At 42.9% G+C, this 19,084-nt stretch overlaps 1 protein-coding gene across 39 annotated transcripts in view; it reads left to right on the top strand.

Annotated features, from left to right (window-relative positions):
- Positions 1 to 19,084, top strand: part of TACC2 (transforming acidic coiled-coil containing protein 2) — a 156,915-nt gene that overhangs the window by 99,212 nt on the left and 38,619 nt on the right. For all 39 annotated transcript variants that reach the window (XM_083439538.1, XM_083439530.1, XM_083439565.1 and 36 more), the window contains 2 exons: positions 10,893 to 11,041; positions 16,816 to 18,136. In XM_083439538.1, coding sequence (XP_083295664.1) covers positions 10,893 to 11,041; positions 16,816 to 18,136 — 1,470 coding nt within the window. The remainder of the gene's footprint in view (positions 1 to 10,892; positions 11,042 to 16,815; positions 18,137 to 19,084) is intronic.

Below are 19,084 nucleotides of genomic sequence, written 5' to 3' on the forward strand. Positions count from 1 at the left end.
TGTTTTTCCTTGCAAGGGGTTTTGGATTCCAGAATTCTCCCTGTAGGGAACCGGATGCGTATTCACCATGATGGCTAAGATTGGGCCAGGTTGACATTCTGGTTTTCAGATGCCCTCAACTTATTTTGGGAAGTCATCAAAGCTACTGAGTTTTATGTATTTTCTTGAGTCCAACTTGGACTGCCACATCTCCCCATAACTGAATTGCTGACTCTTGCAGTTCTGCTCTGATGTGCATTCCTGTTGCTGTGCAGCTGCCCTGGTGTTCTGAGCTGGAGTTACAGTGGTACCTCGGGTTAAGTACTTAATTCATTCCGGAGGTCCGTTCTTAACCTGAAACTGTTCTTAACCTGAAGCACCACTTTAGCTAATGGGGCCTCCTGCTGCTGCTGCGCCACCAGAGCACAATTTCTGTTCTCATCCTGAAGCAAAGTTCTTAACCTGAAGCACTATTTCTAGGTTAGCGGAGTCTGTAACCTGAAGCGTATGTAACCTGAGGTACCACTGTACTTACAACTACAGCTGGTCAGATCAGGCAGCCCTTGCACACCTCAGCAGCCCAATGCATGTCATATACAGTTTGAAAAACATGTATATCATGCTTCACACGTCCTGATTTGAATGTAATCCATTGCTTCTCTGAGAAGATGAGCAGAATACAAATGGCAATAGTAATAATTAGATGGGCAAATTAACAGAAGGTCCCAGGTTCATTCCTCAGCATCTCCAGGTAGAAGTGGGGATGGGTCCTTGTCTGCTCCAGTCATTGTAGACAGTACTGAGCTAGATGAACCAATAATCTGATAAAGGGCAGCTTCCTTGTGCTCCTGTTCCTGTACGGCAAATAGCTCAGTCAGTAGAGCACGAGACTCTTGATCTCAGGGTCATGGGTTTGAACCCCACATTGAGCAAAAGATTTCTGCATTTGCAGGGGGTTGGATTGAATGGCCCTTGTGATCCCTTCCAACTCTTTACTTCTATGATGGTCTTTAACTTAAGAACAAAGTATTAATATACAGCTGATTACTGGAGTAAAGGAGCTATGTATTTTCATGACACAGACTGGGTTTCAGCATATTATTTTTGTACAGTAAGGTGTCTTTTTTCCCCTTTTCCTTTTTTGCCTAAAAGGTGAACAAGGTTTTGACACTAAAGAAATGTGTTTTGTGTCACACTGTAAAAGCCATATGTACACTGCCTGGCTTGATCCTCATAACCCCAACAGGATACTAAAATGTCTGAATGAATTTCTTTGTCCTCGTGCTAATATTCCTGACCCAAATACTTTAAAAGGAAATAAATGTGATTAGAGGGAAAAGGGTTTTCAGCAGATAGCTTCACGATAAGGCACAGCAGTGAGAATTCTTAAAACTTTTTTTGTTTTAAGAACCACTTTATTATTACACATTTTCAATAACATTTTTCTTCAAGGCTCCCCCCCCCCCCCAGCATCTACCATCCTGGCTGCTTGTGTCACTGACCTAATTTGTATCGACTTCAGCAACCCCAAGCCCTGTACAATTAGGCCATCTAGTCTGGCCTCTGCATGAACACAGTCTCACACATTTCAAAAGATTAGTGTGCTCAGTTGAATAGTGCCAGTCATTACAGTGTGCCACAGACCGAGTGCACAGCAGATGTGTACTGTGCAAGTTATTACTTTTGAAATTACTTTTGAATAAGAATGTTCTGTTGCAATTAAAGGATTCAACTAGTTGTACAACAGCGGCGAGGAAAGACCAAGAAGCCTCAAACCGAGCAATTGTATCACTCAGCATGGGTGAGCTGACCAGGGTTTCATGCAAATTTTCATTGCGTGCTGAGGTCCCCAAAACACCCTACCCCAATAACTCACACATCACACATAATTTTTTGTTTAAGGTTTTTGGCATAATTTTGGCCACAACTTTATTAAAATACAAATTGTGAGTGGTTGCTTAGGCATTGGTTATGACTAGCTGTCCCCCCCCCCCCGCCTTGGGGGACAGCACTGACTCCCGGATTCCAGCGAGAGCCAGTGTGGAGGAACAAGATCAGGGATAACTGGAGCTGCGACACAGACCCTCAGCTTCTCCCCGCATGCTCCCAGGAGCTTACGCGGCCCGCACCCAATTCCAGGAGTTTGGACAAGAGGATGGTAAGCCCCTGAATTCCTTTAACGGAATTCCCGTGCAGCAGCAGCATTGGAGGGGTAGGCACAGCCAATCCATACCCCTCCACCAACCAATTTAAACCAATGCCTAACCACCAACCTTACAAGTTGTGACGATTTGCTACGCAGTAGGCAAAAACCAATTGGCACACACTAATCAGCCAAAAGGAAAAATTCCTACCAGGCCCCCGCACCAAGGCGGACGACCCCATGACAGGCATAGCAAGGTCAAAGCACAAGCCCAATCAAGGGAGGGCGGGCGGGTGATCCGGTGCCCACAGCGAAAGAGAAAGGAACATGCTGTGAGCCTTGTTTAAATAACCTCTGTTCCCACCCCTAAATTGGCAACATCAAATCCAATCCAAGCCCCTTCAATCTATCCTGCCTAGCAACCATGGGGTGCTTTGCTCGGCCCCATCCGCAACACGTGCTCTCCTTTAATGAGAACACGCTTTCTTAGAAAGGATGAAGTTTAATTTCTGTGAAAATATCCATCTTTGTGTGGGGGACTTTAAGCACACTCCCTTGCTAGACAGAATGCCAGTATACTCCATATTCTCTAATTTTCCGAAAATCAGTGAAAATGCTTGTGATAGGATTCTTCTCAGAGCTAGAGCTTCACATAAGGAATGTGGCTTGGTTGTTATACAAGAAAAGATATCTGCCAGTTCTATTATAAACTGAACTTTCCCTGCTTTCCATTTCCTCATACATATAGGATTCTGGCCCTTTAAAATAAAGCACTTTCCCAGCAACACAGATTCTCATGGGAAATCATTAAAATATAATATACTTAACATTTGTAAAAGTAAAGGATGCCAGGATGGTTAAGTCCAGTCGAATTTGACTGTGGGGTGTGGTGCTCATCTCTGCTTTCAGGCCAAGGGAGTCGGCGTTTGTCTGCAGACAGCTTTTCCAGCTCATTTGGCTAGCACGATTAAACCGCTTCTGGCACACAGAACACTGTGCCGAGTGCCAGAGTGCACGGAAATGCCGTTTACCTTCCTGCCACAGCAGTACCTATTTATCTACTCACACTGATATGCTTTAAAACTGCTATGTTAGCAGGAGCTGGGACAGAGCAACTGGAGCTCACCCCGCCACGGGGATTTGAACTGCTTCCCTTATGATCTGCAAGCCCACGCGTCTCAGTGGTTTAGACCACAGCGCCATCGCGTCCCTCTTAACATTTCCAAGTGTTCCTTCACATGTGTTATTTGAGTGTAATCCTTGCAATAGCCCTGTAAGGTTAAGTATTGATATCTCCTATATTGCTGATGAGACTGAAAGAGTGAGGCTTGTCTGAGGTGGCCTAGTGAATAAATGGTGGAGGCAAAATCTGAACATGGGATTTCATGATTCATAGCTCATCCACTACTACACTACTGTACTTCACATAACCTACATAGATCTTATCCCCTCCCCCCTGCCCAATTGTTTCCAGGGAGGGGTAGGGAATGAGCCTGGGTTTAATTTTCAATAGTTCAGAATGTGAGCTCCTAGTTAAGTGTTAATCTCTTTCCATGTGAGGGGAAATGTAAATGGGGTTATAGCATGGGAAAGCATACAAATCTGAGGGCTGCTCCTGATCTCTCTCTGGAGAAAATCTAGGATGAAAGAGTAATAACTTTCTGAGGTGATCCAATTTTTCAGTTCTTAACAGATGATATAGGGTTATTGCAAAAAGGAAGCTGCTGAGAGCAAGCGAAACAGGAGTACTTGCTATACAGAAGTTAAGTTTGGCAGAGTCAAATAGTCAGCCTTTATTTAAAAAAGAACTAACACTGTGTGTGCGTGTTTGCAGCTTTTATTCATACTTTGGAGCTCTCAAAGGTGTTAAAATCCTCTGTGTCTCTGCTGCTGTTCTGTGCATCAGCTTTTAATGTTAAACCATTCAGTTTCCAGACACTCAGGTTCTAATAGTGCCATGGGTTCTTGATCTTCAAAGCAATGAACAAACAAGACTGTTGGATAGGATTTTAAAAGCTGAGAAGCACCCTGGTCACTGTTAATCCAGCTTCCCCATATTTGTCAGGAATGTTTCCTCATAGTTTTCAGACCAAGGATCAAGGACAATCGCACATGCACAGACGCTCAAAATGACATCATGAGCATGCGCAGAAGCAGCAAAACGTGACCCACGCACACACAGATGTGCCGTCGCTTATTACGTTCGCTTCAGGATGCGAACGGGGCTCTGTAATGGATCCCGTTCGCATCCCGAGGTATCACTATAAATTTATGTTGGTCACCAATAGTCAGCATGGATTTCTGAAAAATAAGTCATGTCAGACGAACCTGATCTCGTTTTTTGACAGAATTACAAGCCTGGTAGATGAAGGGAACGCAGTGGATGTAGCCTACCTTGATTTCAGCAAGGCATTTGACAAGGTGCCCCATGATATTCTTGTAAAGAAGCTGGTAAAATGCGGTCTTGACTATGCTACCACTCAGTGGATTTGTAACTGGCTGACTGACCGGACCCAAAGGGTGCTCATCAATGGTTCCTCTTCATCCTGGAGAAGAGTGACTAGTGGGGTGCCACAGGGTTCTGTCTTGGGCCCGGTCTTATTCAACATCTTTATCAACGACTTGGATGATGGACTCAAGGGCATCCTGATCAAATTTGCAGATGACACCAAACTGGGAGGGGTGGCTAACACCCCAGAGGACAGGATCACACTTCAAAACGACCTTGACAGATTAGAGAACTGGGCCAAAACAAACAAGATGAATTTTAACAGGGAGAAATGTAAAGTATTGCACGTGGGCAAAAAAAATGAGAGGCACAAATACAAGATGGGTGACACCTGGCTTGAGAGCAGTACATGTGAAAAGGATCTAGGAGTCTTGGTTGACCACAAACTTGACATGAGCCAACAGTGTGACGCGGCAGCTAAAAAAGCCAATGCAATTCTGGGCTGCATCAATAGGTATAGCATCTAGATCAAGGGAAGTTATAGTGCCACTGTATTCTGCTCTGGTCAGACCTCACCTGGAGTACTGTGTCCAGTTCTGGGCACCACAGTTCAAGAAGGACACTGACAAACTGGAACGTGTCCAGAGGAGGGCAACCAAAATGGTCAAAGGCCTGGAAACGATGCCTTATGAGGAACGGCTAAGGGAGCTGGGCATGTTTAGCCTGGAGAAGAGGAGGTTAAGGGGGGATATGATAGCCATGTTCAAATATATAAAAGGATGTCACATAGAGGAGGGAGAAAGGTTGTTTTCTGCTGCTCCAGAGAAGCGGACACGGAGCAATGGATGCAAACTACAAGAAAGAAGATTCCACCTAAACATTAGGAAGAACTTCCTGACAGTAAGAGCTGTTCGACAGTGGAATTTGCTGCCAAGGAGTGTGGTGGAGTCTCCTTCTTTGGAGGTCTTTAAGCAGAGGCTTGACAACCATATGTCAGGAGTGCTCTGATGGTGTTTCCTGCTTGGCAGGGGGTTGGACTCGATGGCCCTTGTGGTCTCTTCCAACTCTATGATTCTATGATTCTATGATTCTAACATGTCTGCTGTGCAGACAATTGTGAAATCTGTTACCTGACCTGGTCACACGTGCCTCTACCAAAGACTTCCATATGTGGATAGGATTACCTTGCCCTGAAACAGCAGGTCGTCTACTTGAAGGTTCTACTAGACCCTGCTCTGTCTCTTGAGATCCTTTGTAGCTTCTGAGGCACACAGCACCTTAGCAGCCAATGCCCTTGTCCAGGTTCCTCCAGCACTGTCCTCTAGGGAAAAGGTTTGTCAGGTGTAGCCTCCTAGCTGTGGAATTTCATCTCAAAAGGATGCACACCTGGGGGCTAACACCACTCTTTTGGACTCCAGGGAAAATGTTTTTTATTCCCTCAGACATTTCAAGTTCTATTTCTGTTCTTTTATCTGCTATAAATTTTATTTGTGATATCCTCCCCCCCCCCCCCGGCCAGCGCAACCATACCTTTTTGTAAACCATTCTGCACACCATTTTGATGAATGATGAATGGCATGAGCATATTTTAAAATACATAAATGCATTAAAGTGCTACTGCTAGGAAGAAGTTGGACCATTTGTCATACCATGTGTCTGTATAAATACACAATGTATTAGATAGATAGATAGTATTTTTGGAACAGAATTGTATTTTATAGTTGATTTTAAGTAAACTAAATGAAAATCCAAATGGTGACCTTCCACATTACCCACCAACTGAATTTTAGTCTTGTGCCTGTTTGATTTCTGGTGGAGAGCGGTGCGCCATTGGACTGTGTTGACATCTGAGGCAACATTTTCACCTTGCCTCTTCATAGATCTGCTGCTGAGTTCATGCTGTCACTGCTCTTGGAGAGGGAGGGAATGGCTCAAGCTTCCAGGAGCCAATAATGAATAAGTAATGCATCTCAGTCATGTTAGTTGGATTTTGTGGCGTGTCCTCAGTACAAGTAAGAGCACAATGACTGGACAGTTCAGATGTTGCAGCCTCTTAAAAACAAATTCTAAACAAAGTAGTTTGGTGAAATAAAGGGTGCAATAAATGTGCCATTTTTGAACCACACATTACTGGCAAGTGTTTGAAACAGGATATTGAGCTGGTCAGCCCATGTATGCTGGAGACTAATATTATTATTACTATAATAATAATAATATAATAATAATATAATAATAATATATAAAGAAACACCCCCCAAAAACCAAGACACAGAAGAAAACAATGGCATAGCCCTCCTTCCTTATATCAAGGGCACTACAGATAAAATTAGCAAAATCCTCCATAAACACAATATCAAAACAGCCTTTTGCACCAACCAAAAAATAGCCAATATCCTCAGAAACCCCAAGGATAAAATTCAGTTGGAAAACCAAGGGGTCTATGAAATACCCTGCAAAGTCTGCCCAGCCACGTACATTGGACAAACAAACAGACGAATAAATGCACGGATCGCAGAACACAAGAATGCCGTCAAAAAAGAAGAAAAAACTTCCTCTCTTTTCCAACACATGAAAGAAACAGGACACGAAATTAATTTTGCAGATTCCAAATTGCTCTTTAACATGGAACATCACCACAAGAGAATAATCATGGAAGCCATCGAGATAGAGAAACACCCTCACAACATGAACAAGCGTGACGACACATCCCGCTTGCCAGACATCTGGAAATTAGCCCTCCCCACAAAATCTGACACCAGATCCAGAGGCACACAGAACGCCATCACCAATCAACCACACCAGACCCAAACCCAGACCCTCTCCACAGATAAATTACAGACACCATCCAGTAGCCAAACCAGGGTGGCACCTCCGGATGCTGCACCCCCCTGCAATCCCTACACAGATCTGGCTGGCACAGGCCACAAAACCACAGCTCGCCCCTATACACGAAGCCAAGCCAGAGCACAACCAAGTGCAGTACAGCCATCTTCTCAGAAAAACTCTTCACAAAGTTCAAGAGTTCAAGACACGAAGGCTTTAGCAACTAATCCACACCTAATGACCCACCTAAGTGGGATTCAGGAAATCACTCAAGAAATCACTCAAGATATCCCTCAAGTAATTAAGGAACAAAAGAAGAAAAGGCACACTAGCCTGGGAACCTCCTCTCTGCCCAGAACATTGGAGGCTATACACCACACCTCCTCAACAGTATTTATAGGAACTCAAACACTGAGATCCTGCTCTGTTCCAGTAACAAGAAGCCGAAAGCACCAGCCTGAAGATGACGAGTGAGACCTCGTCGAAACGTCGCCTAGACACCCCAACTTTTACACGGGAAGACACCCGAGGACACCAAAACCTGCATTCCTGTACCCGTGAAAATCTACGAAAGCAAATAATATAATAATATATATAATAATATAATAATATATATAATAATAATAATATAATAATATTATAATAATATAATAATATTATTATTATAATACTATGTATGCTGGAGACTATGTATGCTGGACACTAATATGAAGCATCCCTAATGAAAACTGCATTTTTTATAAAAAACAACAACCCTATTTTTATCGGCAACAACAATGTAGGGTTTCCCCCCCTGTTCCAGCAGAAATGCTTTCTTTTTCCTGATTTAGTGGAGGGCAGCGAGGTGAACCCCAATCATGCTAGAGTCAACATAGTTTTCACCCGTGATATTTCAAGAGATTGAAATGTCCCCACAGGAGTTCTTTGCCAAGACCTGTGGATTTTATTTTTCTTTTGCAGAAGCTCTTTGTTCACACTGATTCACAGCCTTAATGCATTGGGAAGTGGGGCAGGGGATGGGCATAGGTTAGACGCAATAATAACAATGAAAACAGCAACTGATGCCTTTGCACGCTTCATAGACTTGGATTGAACCTGCAGACAAAGGACGTGTTTGGGGAAGCAATAATAGTCTGCTGGAGTGTTTCTGTCAAAAGCATTTGTGCATGTTGGTGTCCCCGTCCCTGGCTAGAGATAACTTTATTTGCAACAAGCGTGGCAGAAAAATAATAACCGGGGAACAGTATTTAGTAGAAATCATTTGGCTGCCTCCAGGTGTAGTAATAGGCAAATAAGTTCCAGAGAGAAAGGTATGTTCTAAGCAGCTGCATGCTGTTTCCCATTGTAGTCAGGAAGACTAAAACCTCATTGGCATTCTGCAGAGATAACAGAAGCGAATCCGGTCCATCAAACCACTTGAGCTGTCAGGAGCAACACTGGGGGCTTTTCACTCGCCACCCACACAGGCTTTATTGTACGCGGAGAAAGCGATTTAAGTGAATGTAATAGGAATGCAAATCCAGCAGTTGCTCTTCGTCACTTTAAGAGAAACCCTCTCTTGTGAATCTAGCAATTTGCTGCTTTGCAAGGATCTGCGCGCTTTCCTTTTGAGTCTGGCGAAGTCAGGGAAGACCTTCATCTTCTCTCCTGTGCATCTATCTGGACGGCTTCTAGACTGCTTCCTCAGGAGGAAATGGCTTTCACCTCATGGCAAATTTTGTCCCCCATGCAGTGGACGCGTTGGATGTGGACAGCTGTGAGAAGCAGCGGAGACTACAGTCTCCAAGCCATGCAGCGAATCCCTGGAAATAGGCAAGTCAGCCCTAGTCCTGTCTTTCAGGAAACTGTCACACCATTAAATTCATTTTATCAAAGGCCAGAAGGAAAAGCTGCCATTTGACTAGCTGAAATGCTTGCCTAAGCAGTTTTCAAGGCAATAGCGTGCTACATTGTTTGGATTTTTAAAAAATATCCATACACATATATATAATCTCCATTTATATATATTTGTATTCCAGTGTTACCCATCCCATTCCAGTTCATTAAAGGAAACAATATCCATTCAGCTTTAATTCTAGAAAGACTACATCCTCAGTCGATTGTCTGCTTATTTAAATTTTGTTATTGTAGGCCTTTGTATTTCACCATCCTCATTAATCCATCACATCTTTATTATATCAATGTTTCTGTTCTGCTTCGCATATGATAACGTTGGCTCCACTTTGCATCCTCGTATTTCTCTTGTTTGCTGTCATCATATTCCTTCTGGATTATTGTTACTAATTATTATTAGGCTGCCTACCTCCTGTACACTCAAAGTACATTTTTCCTCCAAAGAATCCTGGGAACTGTAGTTTGTTAGGGTTTCTGGGAGTTGTAGTTCTTTGAGGGGTAAACAACAATTCCCAGGGTTCTTTTTTGGAGGGGTGCTTTAAACATATGGTGTGTATACAGTCTAAGTTTGGGACAATGTGTTTGGTGGAAGTGTGATCTGGATAAACTGTATAGCAGGGTACATAGATTAAAAATAAGACCTTGAATGAAAGAATTCTGAAGGGAGATGGGGTATCCTTTCAGATAGTGAAATGGGCACAGAGGTTTTGGCAGGAGGAGGGTTGGTGGAGGGGAAACAAGATTCAGGAAGATCCATCAATCTGCTTTTGAAAATATTTTAAGTTTAATTATAGAAGAGCAGCATGCATTAATAACATTTGTTGTGATTCTAGCTACAGTATCACCAGGGAAGTGCAATCAGGCCCCTCTCTCCCAGTTTAAGGAAAGGAATTTGTTTAATTGGCCTGAATAGCTATGGATAGTACACAACTTGCGAGTGAGCTGGAAATAAAGATAGCATTTGTGGTATGAAGTAAGGAGGCTAGTGTGAAAAATGGGAATTCCCCATCTCCCTAAATGGTGACTCCCCCCCTCCCCATGTGAAAGGCTAGGCAGCACCCAATGTTACTCAAAGCCTGTGTTCTCTTGTTTTGTAGGAACTCACACTCTGCTGCATATCAAGGTAGATTGAACCGGGATTTAAAAGAGCTTTATGCAACTCTCTTAAGGGTATTTCCTTATTAGGTTTGCTTGCGCTTGTGCCAAGGAAAATTCCAACATCTCATTGAAAGGTCCCATTGGCATTGTTTTAGTTTGCCTGGGCTGAAGCCTCCTTTATGTTGAAAAGGCAGGCTTTTCCAGGCAGTGTTTTCTTTATCCTGTGTGCATGTTTGCTTTTGTGACGCCTTGACATCTTTCATGTCAGTATTTCTTCAGGGTGAACCTGGAAACATGATATTCTGTTCCAGAAATCATGCTGCAAGGAAGCTCAATATCTCTGAGAAATGCAGAGGTATTCGGGCCTCAAATAGAGCTCTCTGCGTTTTCCAAGTATCGTTTGTTGCGTTCTGTTTTGTGCAGGTGATTTTGAAGAAGTAGCCTGTATGTCCCCTTTCCCCCCCCCCTTTTCTTTTTTTACACCTGTATTTGTTTGTTTGTGTCCAGGAGTTCAGACTCTGAAGAAGCCTTTGAGACACCAGAATCTACAACTCCCGTGAAGGCTGCACCCGTGCTACCACCACCACCACCGGAAGTTGCAGTGTTTGACATAGAGGAACAGGAAGTAAGACCTCAGCTTCTATCCGAGGACACAGGTAACAATTATACAATGCATGGGATGGGCTTCTCAGAGTATTTTGGTCACCAGGGCATAGCTCCTTCTGCTAGATCTGTTGGAGTGTTAATGGTATAAACCTCCATCTTTTGCTCAGCCTGTATATATGTTTAAATAAATCATATATCACAAATTTGGCACAAACCTTCTGTGAACCCCTTCTAAAAGAAACCTGAGTTCATGCTGCACCCCTGAGGGTAACACTATGAAGCCAGCTGCTGGTTTTTCTGTTGAACTGGAGTTCTCCTCCCATCCCTTTTGTGCCACACTGACTATATGGTCTCTAAGCTATTATACTATTTTAATCCACTATGGGACTCCACCTACTCACTACTTGGCTTGTTCAGTAGATATACAGAATAGAGGCTAAGGAGTCAGTCCCTGCATATTTTCTTGCAGCACAGCATCCACAGACTACACTACTAGTATTTTGTGTGTTGTACAAGCTTATACCAACTTGTGAAGCCCTAGGACAGTAATTTTGGTATCTCCTACTTAGAACCACCAAGCTGTGGCTGTAAAGATAAGGCACCGGAAATTGTGGGCTCACTGTTGAGCTCTTTATTCCAGCAGCAAACCTCTGATATCAGTAGAAGCCACTCAAGAAGGTAGTGCTGAATGTCTGTGCACATCTCAGTTGCTTGGGATATGGGAGAAGGCTAATGGTCTTAGTCAGATATCCTTAGTTTTCTCTATAAAGCTCAAGGAAGTCAGGATAAACTAGTCAAAGCAGGCAGCTGTACATGATTTGGTCACATCTCCTTGATGTGTGTGCACAGGCTTTTTTAAGGATCAGCATCATTTGTTCACATTTTACATGATTACTACAAGAAAGACATGCAGAGGCCTTTTACTATTGGGATTTTCCAGCAGGATGTACATACCACCCCCTGCTTTTCGTTTGTCTTTTCCCTGTTTCACGTAGCTTTGTATTTATTGTTATCTGAACAAAAAAGGAGTTAATTTCCCCCATTTGCCAGAGGAATGTAAATGAGGAAGGAAGATCACATATGCTAAATAGGATTTGGAGTGCAGTCTTTAATTACAGAACTAGACTGTAATTCATTCTAAACTCCCTGGTTTTTCACATCCTTTTTTGCTTCCCCTCTGTCTCTTTTTCTTCAGTCCCCCTCTCCTCTCATTCCACCTGCCCACCCTGAGGGGAAAGTGCCTCTGCCTGTAGTTACTATAATGCACTGTACTATATTCATAGTTGTATACTTTGAAAATTCTCCTGAGATAAAGGAAGTAGCCTGGACTTGCTCTACAAAGCGCGAAGTTTTCATGTTTCAGTTATGTTTTATAACACTCCTATTTTTTACCTTTACCTGTGGTCCTTTTGGAGGATCTCCTATTACTGGTTAAATAGGTTTAATAGCGCAGTCCGTACAGCATAAGACTCTTAATCTCAGGCATGCCCACTTGGAGCCACACGTTGAAGGCAGCTCTGTTGCAAAGCTCTTGATGCAAAAAGGCACCACAAAAGTTAGCATGAAATTGAGAAATATAAATTGTACTTTCAGCATTTGACGAACTCATATTTTTGCCCTGGTGACCATCTCAGTTCGCAAAGTCCAGTATGGTCTTTGCCAGACTCTATGTGTAAGATGTATATGTTCCTTAATGCAACAGCAAAACTCCAGCCTCTGCAATTAAATGTCATGAGCAGCAAAACGCCTTTGTTGAGTCTGCTTTGAAGTTAAAGGGCAACATTCCTTTCATTTCTGACTCAATTCTGGTGTCAAAAGGCTAGGGTGTAAAGAAGCTTTCTATAGCCACAAAGCTGCATTGTTTGATCATTCGAGGCTCCCTGCAATAGCCCTTCTGCCAGATTTTCCTCTTTACATTAATACATGTCACAGGGTTCTTACGGTAGTGTCAAAATGCTATAGTTAACAAAAGCCCACATTTTCTAAGCCTTGCATGCACTCCTAAAGCTGTAGTTACATACACTGTGAATGACTCTGGAATAGGCTAGTAGATGACTTATAGAATTGGGCGATTTGTATCTTCTTTTTTTTAGTAATAATTTGAGTAGCTTGTTGTGAGTGTGGGGGAATGGTTTGAGAAGGAACATTTTTGCCTGTTTCATCTGGCAGGAATGGGGAACAGCTCAGCTGGTTTGGACCAAATTTGGTGCTCTCTAAGCTGGTTGTCAGGCAGTTGGAAAGCACTGAGCAAGGTACTTGGACAGGTGGGGCAGCACAGCTTACCTGTCAACCATTTGATGTCATAAGGTCATTGGGTGATCGTCTGGAGGATAGTTTCCACCCATTGTCAAAGTTGGCTCACAGAGGAGTGAAAAGGACCTGGCTTGCCATGCCAAAATTGTCACTCACTCTTGCATTAGGTTAATCCATAGTTTAACAAAAAGTATGATTTAATGCATATACACGCTTCGCTCCTCTCACGCTGCTGACTGTGTAAGGGAGGAAACAAGCCACAGTCTGGCTTGCCCTGTGGAAGCCCGGGATCAGGGTTTGTTTCCTCCAAACCAACCATGAGTGGTAAGCCAAGGACAAAGCTTATGTTAAACTATGGCTTAATCACAGAATCATAGAATTGTAGCGTTGGAAGAGGCCCTGAGAATCATCTAGTCCAATGCAGAAATATGCAGCTGTTCCATACAGGGATCAAAATTGCAACCTTGGCTTTTTCAGCACCACACTCTAACCAACTGAGCTATCCAGGCTGATAAGCTGCTGTCCGGAAATACCATTACATATTAATTCACTCATTATCCTCAGTAAAGGTTCCTCCTAACATTTCTGGCCATGAGAAGATAAGTTATAAATGTATGAGCCACAACAGATGGATTTCAGAAAGGGAGCGAGGGTAAAAAGACATTTAGCGATTCAGGACTTGGGGCTTGCACCCCTGTGTCAGCTGACTAAATAATGCAGAAAGAAAGAAAACACCCACCCAGGGATGTTAAAGAATTGAAGTGTTAAATTGCTTATGTTCTAACAAAAATATGTAGCTTAAAATTGGTCTTCATTTCGGGGTAGCCAACACTGATTTTTTAAAGGGGATCCAGGAAAGTACAGTTCAGTTAGCCTAACATCCTTTATTGGCAAACTGGCGAAGAGCATTATTAAAGGTTATTTGATCAAGTATCAAAGAACAAGTCTTGCTGAAGAAAAGCATCAAGGCTTCTACAAGGGGAAGTCCTGCCTTAAAAAGTTCTTTTGAGTGCATCAGCAAACATGTGGAAAGAAGTAGTTGCCCAGAAGGTGGGTCTTTGCCACTGTCCCCCTTCCCATTCGCCCAGACAGTGGTGGGGCAGGGGGCCAGCAAAGGGAGAGGAGCACCAGGAAGGCACTGGGCACAAGTGTTCTCCTGCCGTTGCTGCCACCCCACCCTATTCCAATCCTAGAAAGCAGCAGCACTGTAGCAGCTGGCAGGTTGGCACAGGTGTCGTGACTGCTGATACCATTTAATATTTGTTTAGCCCACTCCATATCTAGAGCACTATTTAAGTCAATGTACCTGATTTAAATCATTCAAATTGCGTTGCTTTACTAATAACACAATTCTATGCATATCTCCTTAGAAATAAGTCCTATTAAATTCAGTAAATGTACTCCCAGATAGATAGCTACATAGGATAGTAGCCCAAGGCCTCACTGTTTGAGTAGGTTCTATTGAACACAGAAGGAATTATTTCTGAGTAAGTGTGCCTAGGATCATGCTACATGATTACAATCCCATGCATGCTTACTTGGGGCCAAGGTCTGTAGACTTACTGTGGGTATGCTAAAAATTGAGCTGCATTGCATTGTGTACATTTAAATTAAAGCAGAGCAGCTACACGGATCTGTTAGGTTCTCCTTAAAAAGGAGCTGGATCAGTGTCCAAAAATGAGCTCATCGTGTGAAAAATGAACAGCAGCTCAGCTGGCAAGAGTAACTCTAATTAAAAAGCACACAACAAGAGCAGAGCCAAACACAACCCTCAGAGTGGGAAAATCACCCTTGCATCAAGCCACATCAACCCTATTAACGATGGGTTTGATGGGAAACTTGGATTCTTTTTGTGTGCAGAATAATGTGAACTTACAACAACTGCTTCTGTATTTTAGAATGTACAAATGCATGGGAGAACATGGTCATGGGCTTCATGTGTAGTTTGGCACATTTTTCTGAGTGCACAGTTTGGCATCTTTTTTGAGCAAAATTCCAGAGTTCCTGTCCCTCTCACATATGCTATCATGTGTACAGCAGTTCCACATTGTCTGGACCGATAACTGTGACCTGTGCCCTTCCATCAGTTTCAGCCCTGTGAAATCTTCTTTGTGTTTATCTTCCTGCTAAATTCTCTATTTATGATCTTAGTATATACCCACATTGCAGGAGTAAAATGCAAGACTTAAGGCTTGTTTTCCCCTAACCATCCCGTGGAAATGATTTAAAACATTCTTTTTAAAAAAATAAATAAATGAGGATCTAGCCTATCAGAGGGAGGCCTAAGCTTCCTTCCTGACATTCTGTTGGCCTTTAGTTCTTATGAACATGATGTATAAAGTATGCAAAAGCTGCTCTATATGACTCTGATAATTCTTCAGATATATACACTGATTCCACATAGGTCTCATCTATCCCATAATTCAGCTTTGTGGTTCTTAAATATACTTCACACAGTGGGGAAGGAATGAGATACTCTACTGATCTAATCACTGTTTTTTTCTGTTTTTTTCTTTGATGATCACACTTTTGGAAATAATTTTGAAGGGGGAAGACTTAATTAAGTAACAAGTCTGGGCAAGAAAATGACTAGTGTTTAATACTCGTCCTTCATATTATAATAATGGCTGTTTTGTCAAATAATGTTTTTAACGATTGAGCAGGTTTTCAAAAGGGGCAGGATGGGTGTGTTTCCAAATACACGGTATCTTTCATATAAAATGGCCCCAATTTGAATCAGGCCCCAATTCAAGCTTGTCTTGGCTCAAATGGAGGCTTCCACCATTTGTAGCCTAACTTTCACAAAAGCAGGGTTTAAGATATTGTTTAAGAAACGTGTTAAGCTGCCAATAATTGTGAATGAATAAAAGTGGCAGCAAACCATTTTAGCAGGCAGGCAGCTGCATGCAATTTATTTAATTTATTTAGTACACTTATATTGCACCTCTCATCCATCATGGAACTCTAAAGTGGCATTGACCCCTTAGCTTACGGTAGGTCTTGCCCTAGACCTGCTGAGCTTTAGCAAGGCTGCTGCTGCTTCATCTGCCCACAAACTGTGCCCTGGCTAAAACTTCCATCTGTCCTTTTCACTTCTTTCAGTTGAATTTAGACCCTATGTTAACCCTCAAATTTCTTTAAGTTTTGTCATCTTTTCCATGTAAATAAATGAAACCGAAAGTTTAATCTGCAGCTATATTCACATAACCACAATTGCTTACTGGAATATTGAAATAAGTTGTTAATACTCTTCTGGCTTTGCACTGCATGGGGTCCAATGGGCTTCATTGGACCCCATGCAGAGTAAAATAATTGCCAGAATGTTGAAGGGAAAACTTGGGCATCTTATCCACTGGATGTTCAAATGTTGACAGCTAGTAATCACCATTAGCAATTTGTTCTTTATGCCCTATTTTCTGCTTGGCGGTAGAATGGAAGTAGAAATGTAATTGTTTCTGCCCATGTAGGTGCAGCTGCAATATATGATTGTGTAGAGATAATAGTGTACCCACCCAATAGCTATTTGAAGTTAGACCTTCCTGACGGATCACTTTCTCCTTTCCCCCCCTAGGGTTTTGTTCGGATACAGTCTCAGTAGCTGATGTTTCACATAGTGAATCGGTCGAAGAAAGTCCACTCCATCCTCCTCCCCACTCATTTTCTACTGTTTTTGATGAGGACAAGCCCATCGCTAGTAGCGGGACTTACAACTTAGACTTTGATAGTATCGAAGTTGCAGATTCTTTGCAAACTGCTGACTCCAGCTCTCTGGACACAAGAAGCTGTGACACCAAGTCACATGTTCGAAGAAAATCCACAGACTCCGTTCCAATTTCCAGGTCGACTTTGTCTCGGTCCCTTAGCTTGCAAGCTGGTGATTTTGATGGATCATCTTTTCTTGGCAATAGCGAGGCAGCAGGTTCAGCAACAGATACGTTTTGTACCGGTTCAAGCAGTGCTTCCAGTACTCTTAAGCGCACAAAGAAGCCTAGGCCAGCTTCCTTAAAGAAAAAACAGTTGGCCAAAAAACCTCCAGATGTCCCACCGGTGAAAGAGCCAGAATCATCTGACATCAACCAAGATTCCGTTGCCTCAAGTGAAGAAAAAGTGTCTGAGGAGAGGTTGGGGCCAACAGAACTTGAGTGCCCAGAGCCTGTCCAAACTGCTGCCGAAAAAGAGGAGCCCTCTGAGGCCCAGGCAGCAGCTTGTCCGTTTGACGCAACTAACGTTGATGAGATTAGCACATTTGGTGCTGGAGACAGCAAAATACAGGACTCTCCTCCTGCTAGCAAGAAACCTCCACCTCTTACGACGGCACCGGAAGCTGTGGAGGTGACCCCATCAGACACTGGGGGACAGGAAGATCCTCCAGTGAAAGGCTTATCTGTGAGGCTGGAATTCAATTATTCTGAGGAAAAAGGCAGCGGCGAAGAGCAACACAAAGGCTCGCCTCTGCCCCAAAAAGTGGGCAAAAAGCCTGGTGCCAAAATGCCACTGAGGAGGCCAAAGACTAAAAAGGCTGGGGAGAAACTTGACAATGCCCCCACCACCCCAACCAAGGCCCCTGTGGATCCAAATGAGATTCCTGTTCCCAAAGGCTCTTATACTTTTGATATCGACAAATGGGATGATCCCAACTTCAACCCGTTTTCTTCCACTTGCAAAATGCAAGACTCTCCTAAATTGCCTCAGCAAACAACAGCGGCGTACAGTTTCAATCCAGATGTGTGTGAGGACTCTGTTGACCCTTTCAAGCCTTCCTTGAAGGTAGCTAGCTCTCCCACAAAGTCTCCAGCCTCCTTTGAGATACCAGCTAATGCCAGCGAGATCAATGGAATGGAAGGGGACAGCCTAAATAAACCAGCAAAAAAGAAGAAGACCCCACTCAAGACGTAAGTCAGAATGTAGAAAAATTCATGTGCCGTATAAGATCCCCCCCCCCCCCGCCAAAATGATAGTGCTTCTACACTTTCTTATACAGTCGTACCTTGGATCCCAAATGCCTTGGCTCCCAAACAAATTGGCTCCTGAACGTCAAAACGCGGAAGTGTGTGTTCTGGTTTTTGAACGTTGTTTTGGAAGCCGAACATCTGACAGGAGCTTCCTACAACCAATCAGAAGCTGTGCTTTGGTTTCCAAGTGTTTTGGAAGTCGAACGGACTTCTGGAACAGATTCCGTTCGACTTCCAAGGTATGACTGTATTTACATTTATGCACCATGTTGTGTTATGAGTATATTACAAGAAAACAAAACTAGTGATGAACTATTTTCATTGCTACTTCAGTGCCTCCTTCTCTAGCAATCTTTGGTGTTGGAAGCATTACAATTTTGTTCTCTTTTGTTTTATGGTCTTCCTCTATTGGTTTTGATATGGCTTGGCAACTCAACCCCTGTTCATTTCACAGCATGTAGAAATGAGGCTTTAATTTTGCCAAATGTGTAAGGTGTTCCACTTCAGAGAACAGTTGTCTCCTTAACTATGTCTGCGTCCAATGAGATTTAAGGTGTCTGGCAGAAATTGCTTCCATTTAAATGAATGATGGGTACTCAGACCTGCAGTTAAAGCTGAGATAATTTCAATACTTTTCAGACGGGTTTCATCCAGAATCCCATCATGCTCAGCAAGGACCTTCAAATAATTTTTCATAAAATACATATACTTTTCTTCCAGATTGCATGTGGCAGTGGTATGTGATACAGCTTATCAATTCAATGGAATAATAAGAACTGTTCTCAGGATTAAGGGCTAATCTGTAAAGCCTTAAATCATGTGGATAAAATTTATGCAGAATTGAACTTGAAGGAGGCTGTTCATATAATCAAAAGACAGTCTCTCTCC

The sequence above is a fragment of the Podarcis tiliguerta genome (genome assembly GCF_965153285.1).
Source record: "Podarcis tiliguerta genome assembly, chromosome: 5".
Classification (NCBI taxonomy): domain Eukaryota; kingdom Metazoa; phylum Chordata; class Lepidosauria; order Squamata; family Lacertidae; genus Podarcis; species Podarcis tiliguerta.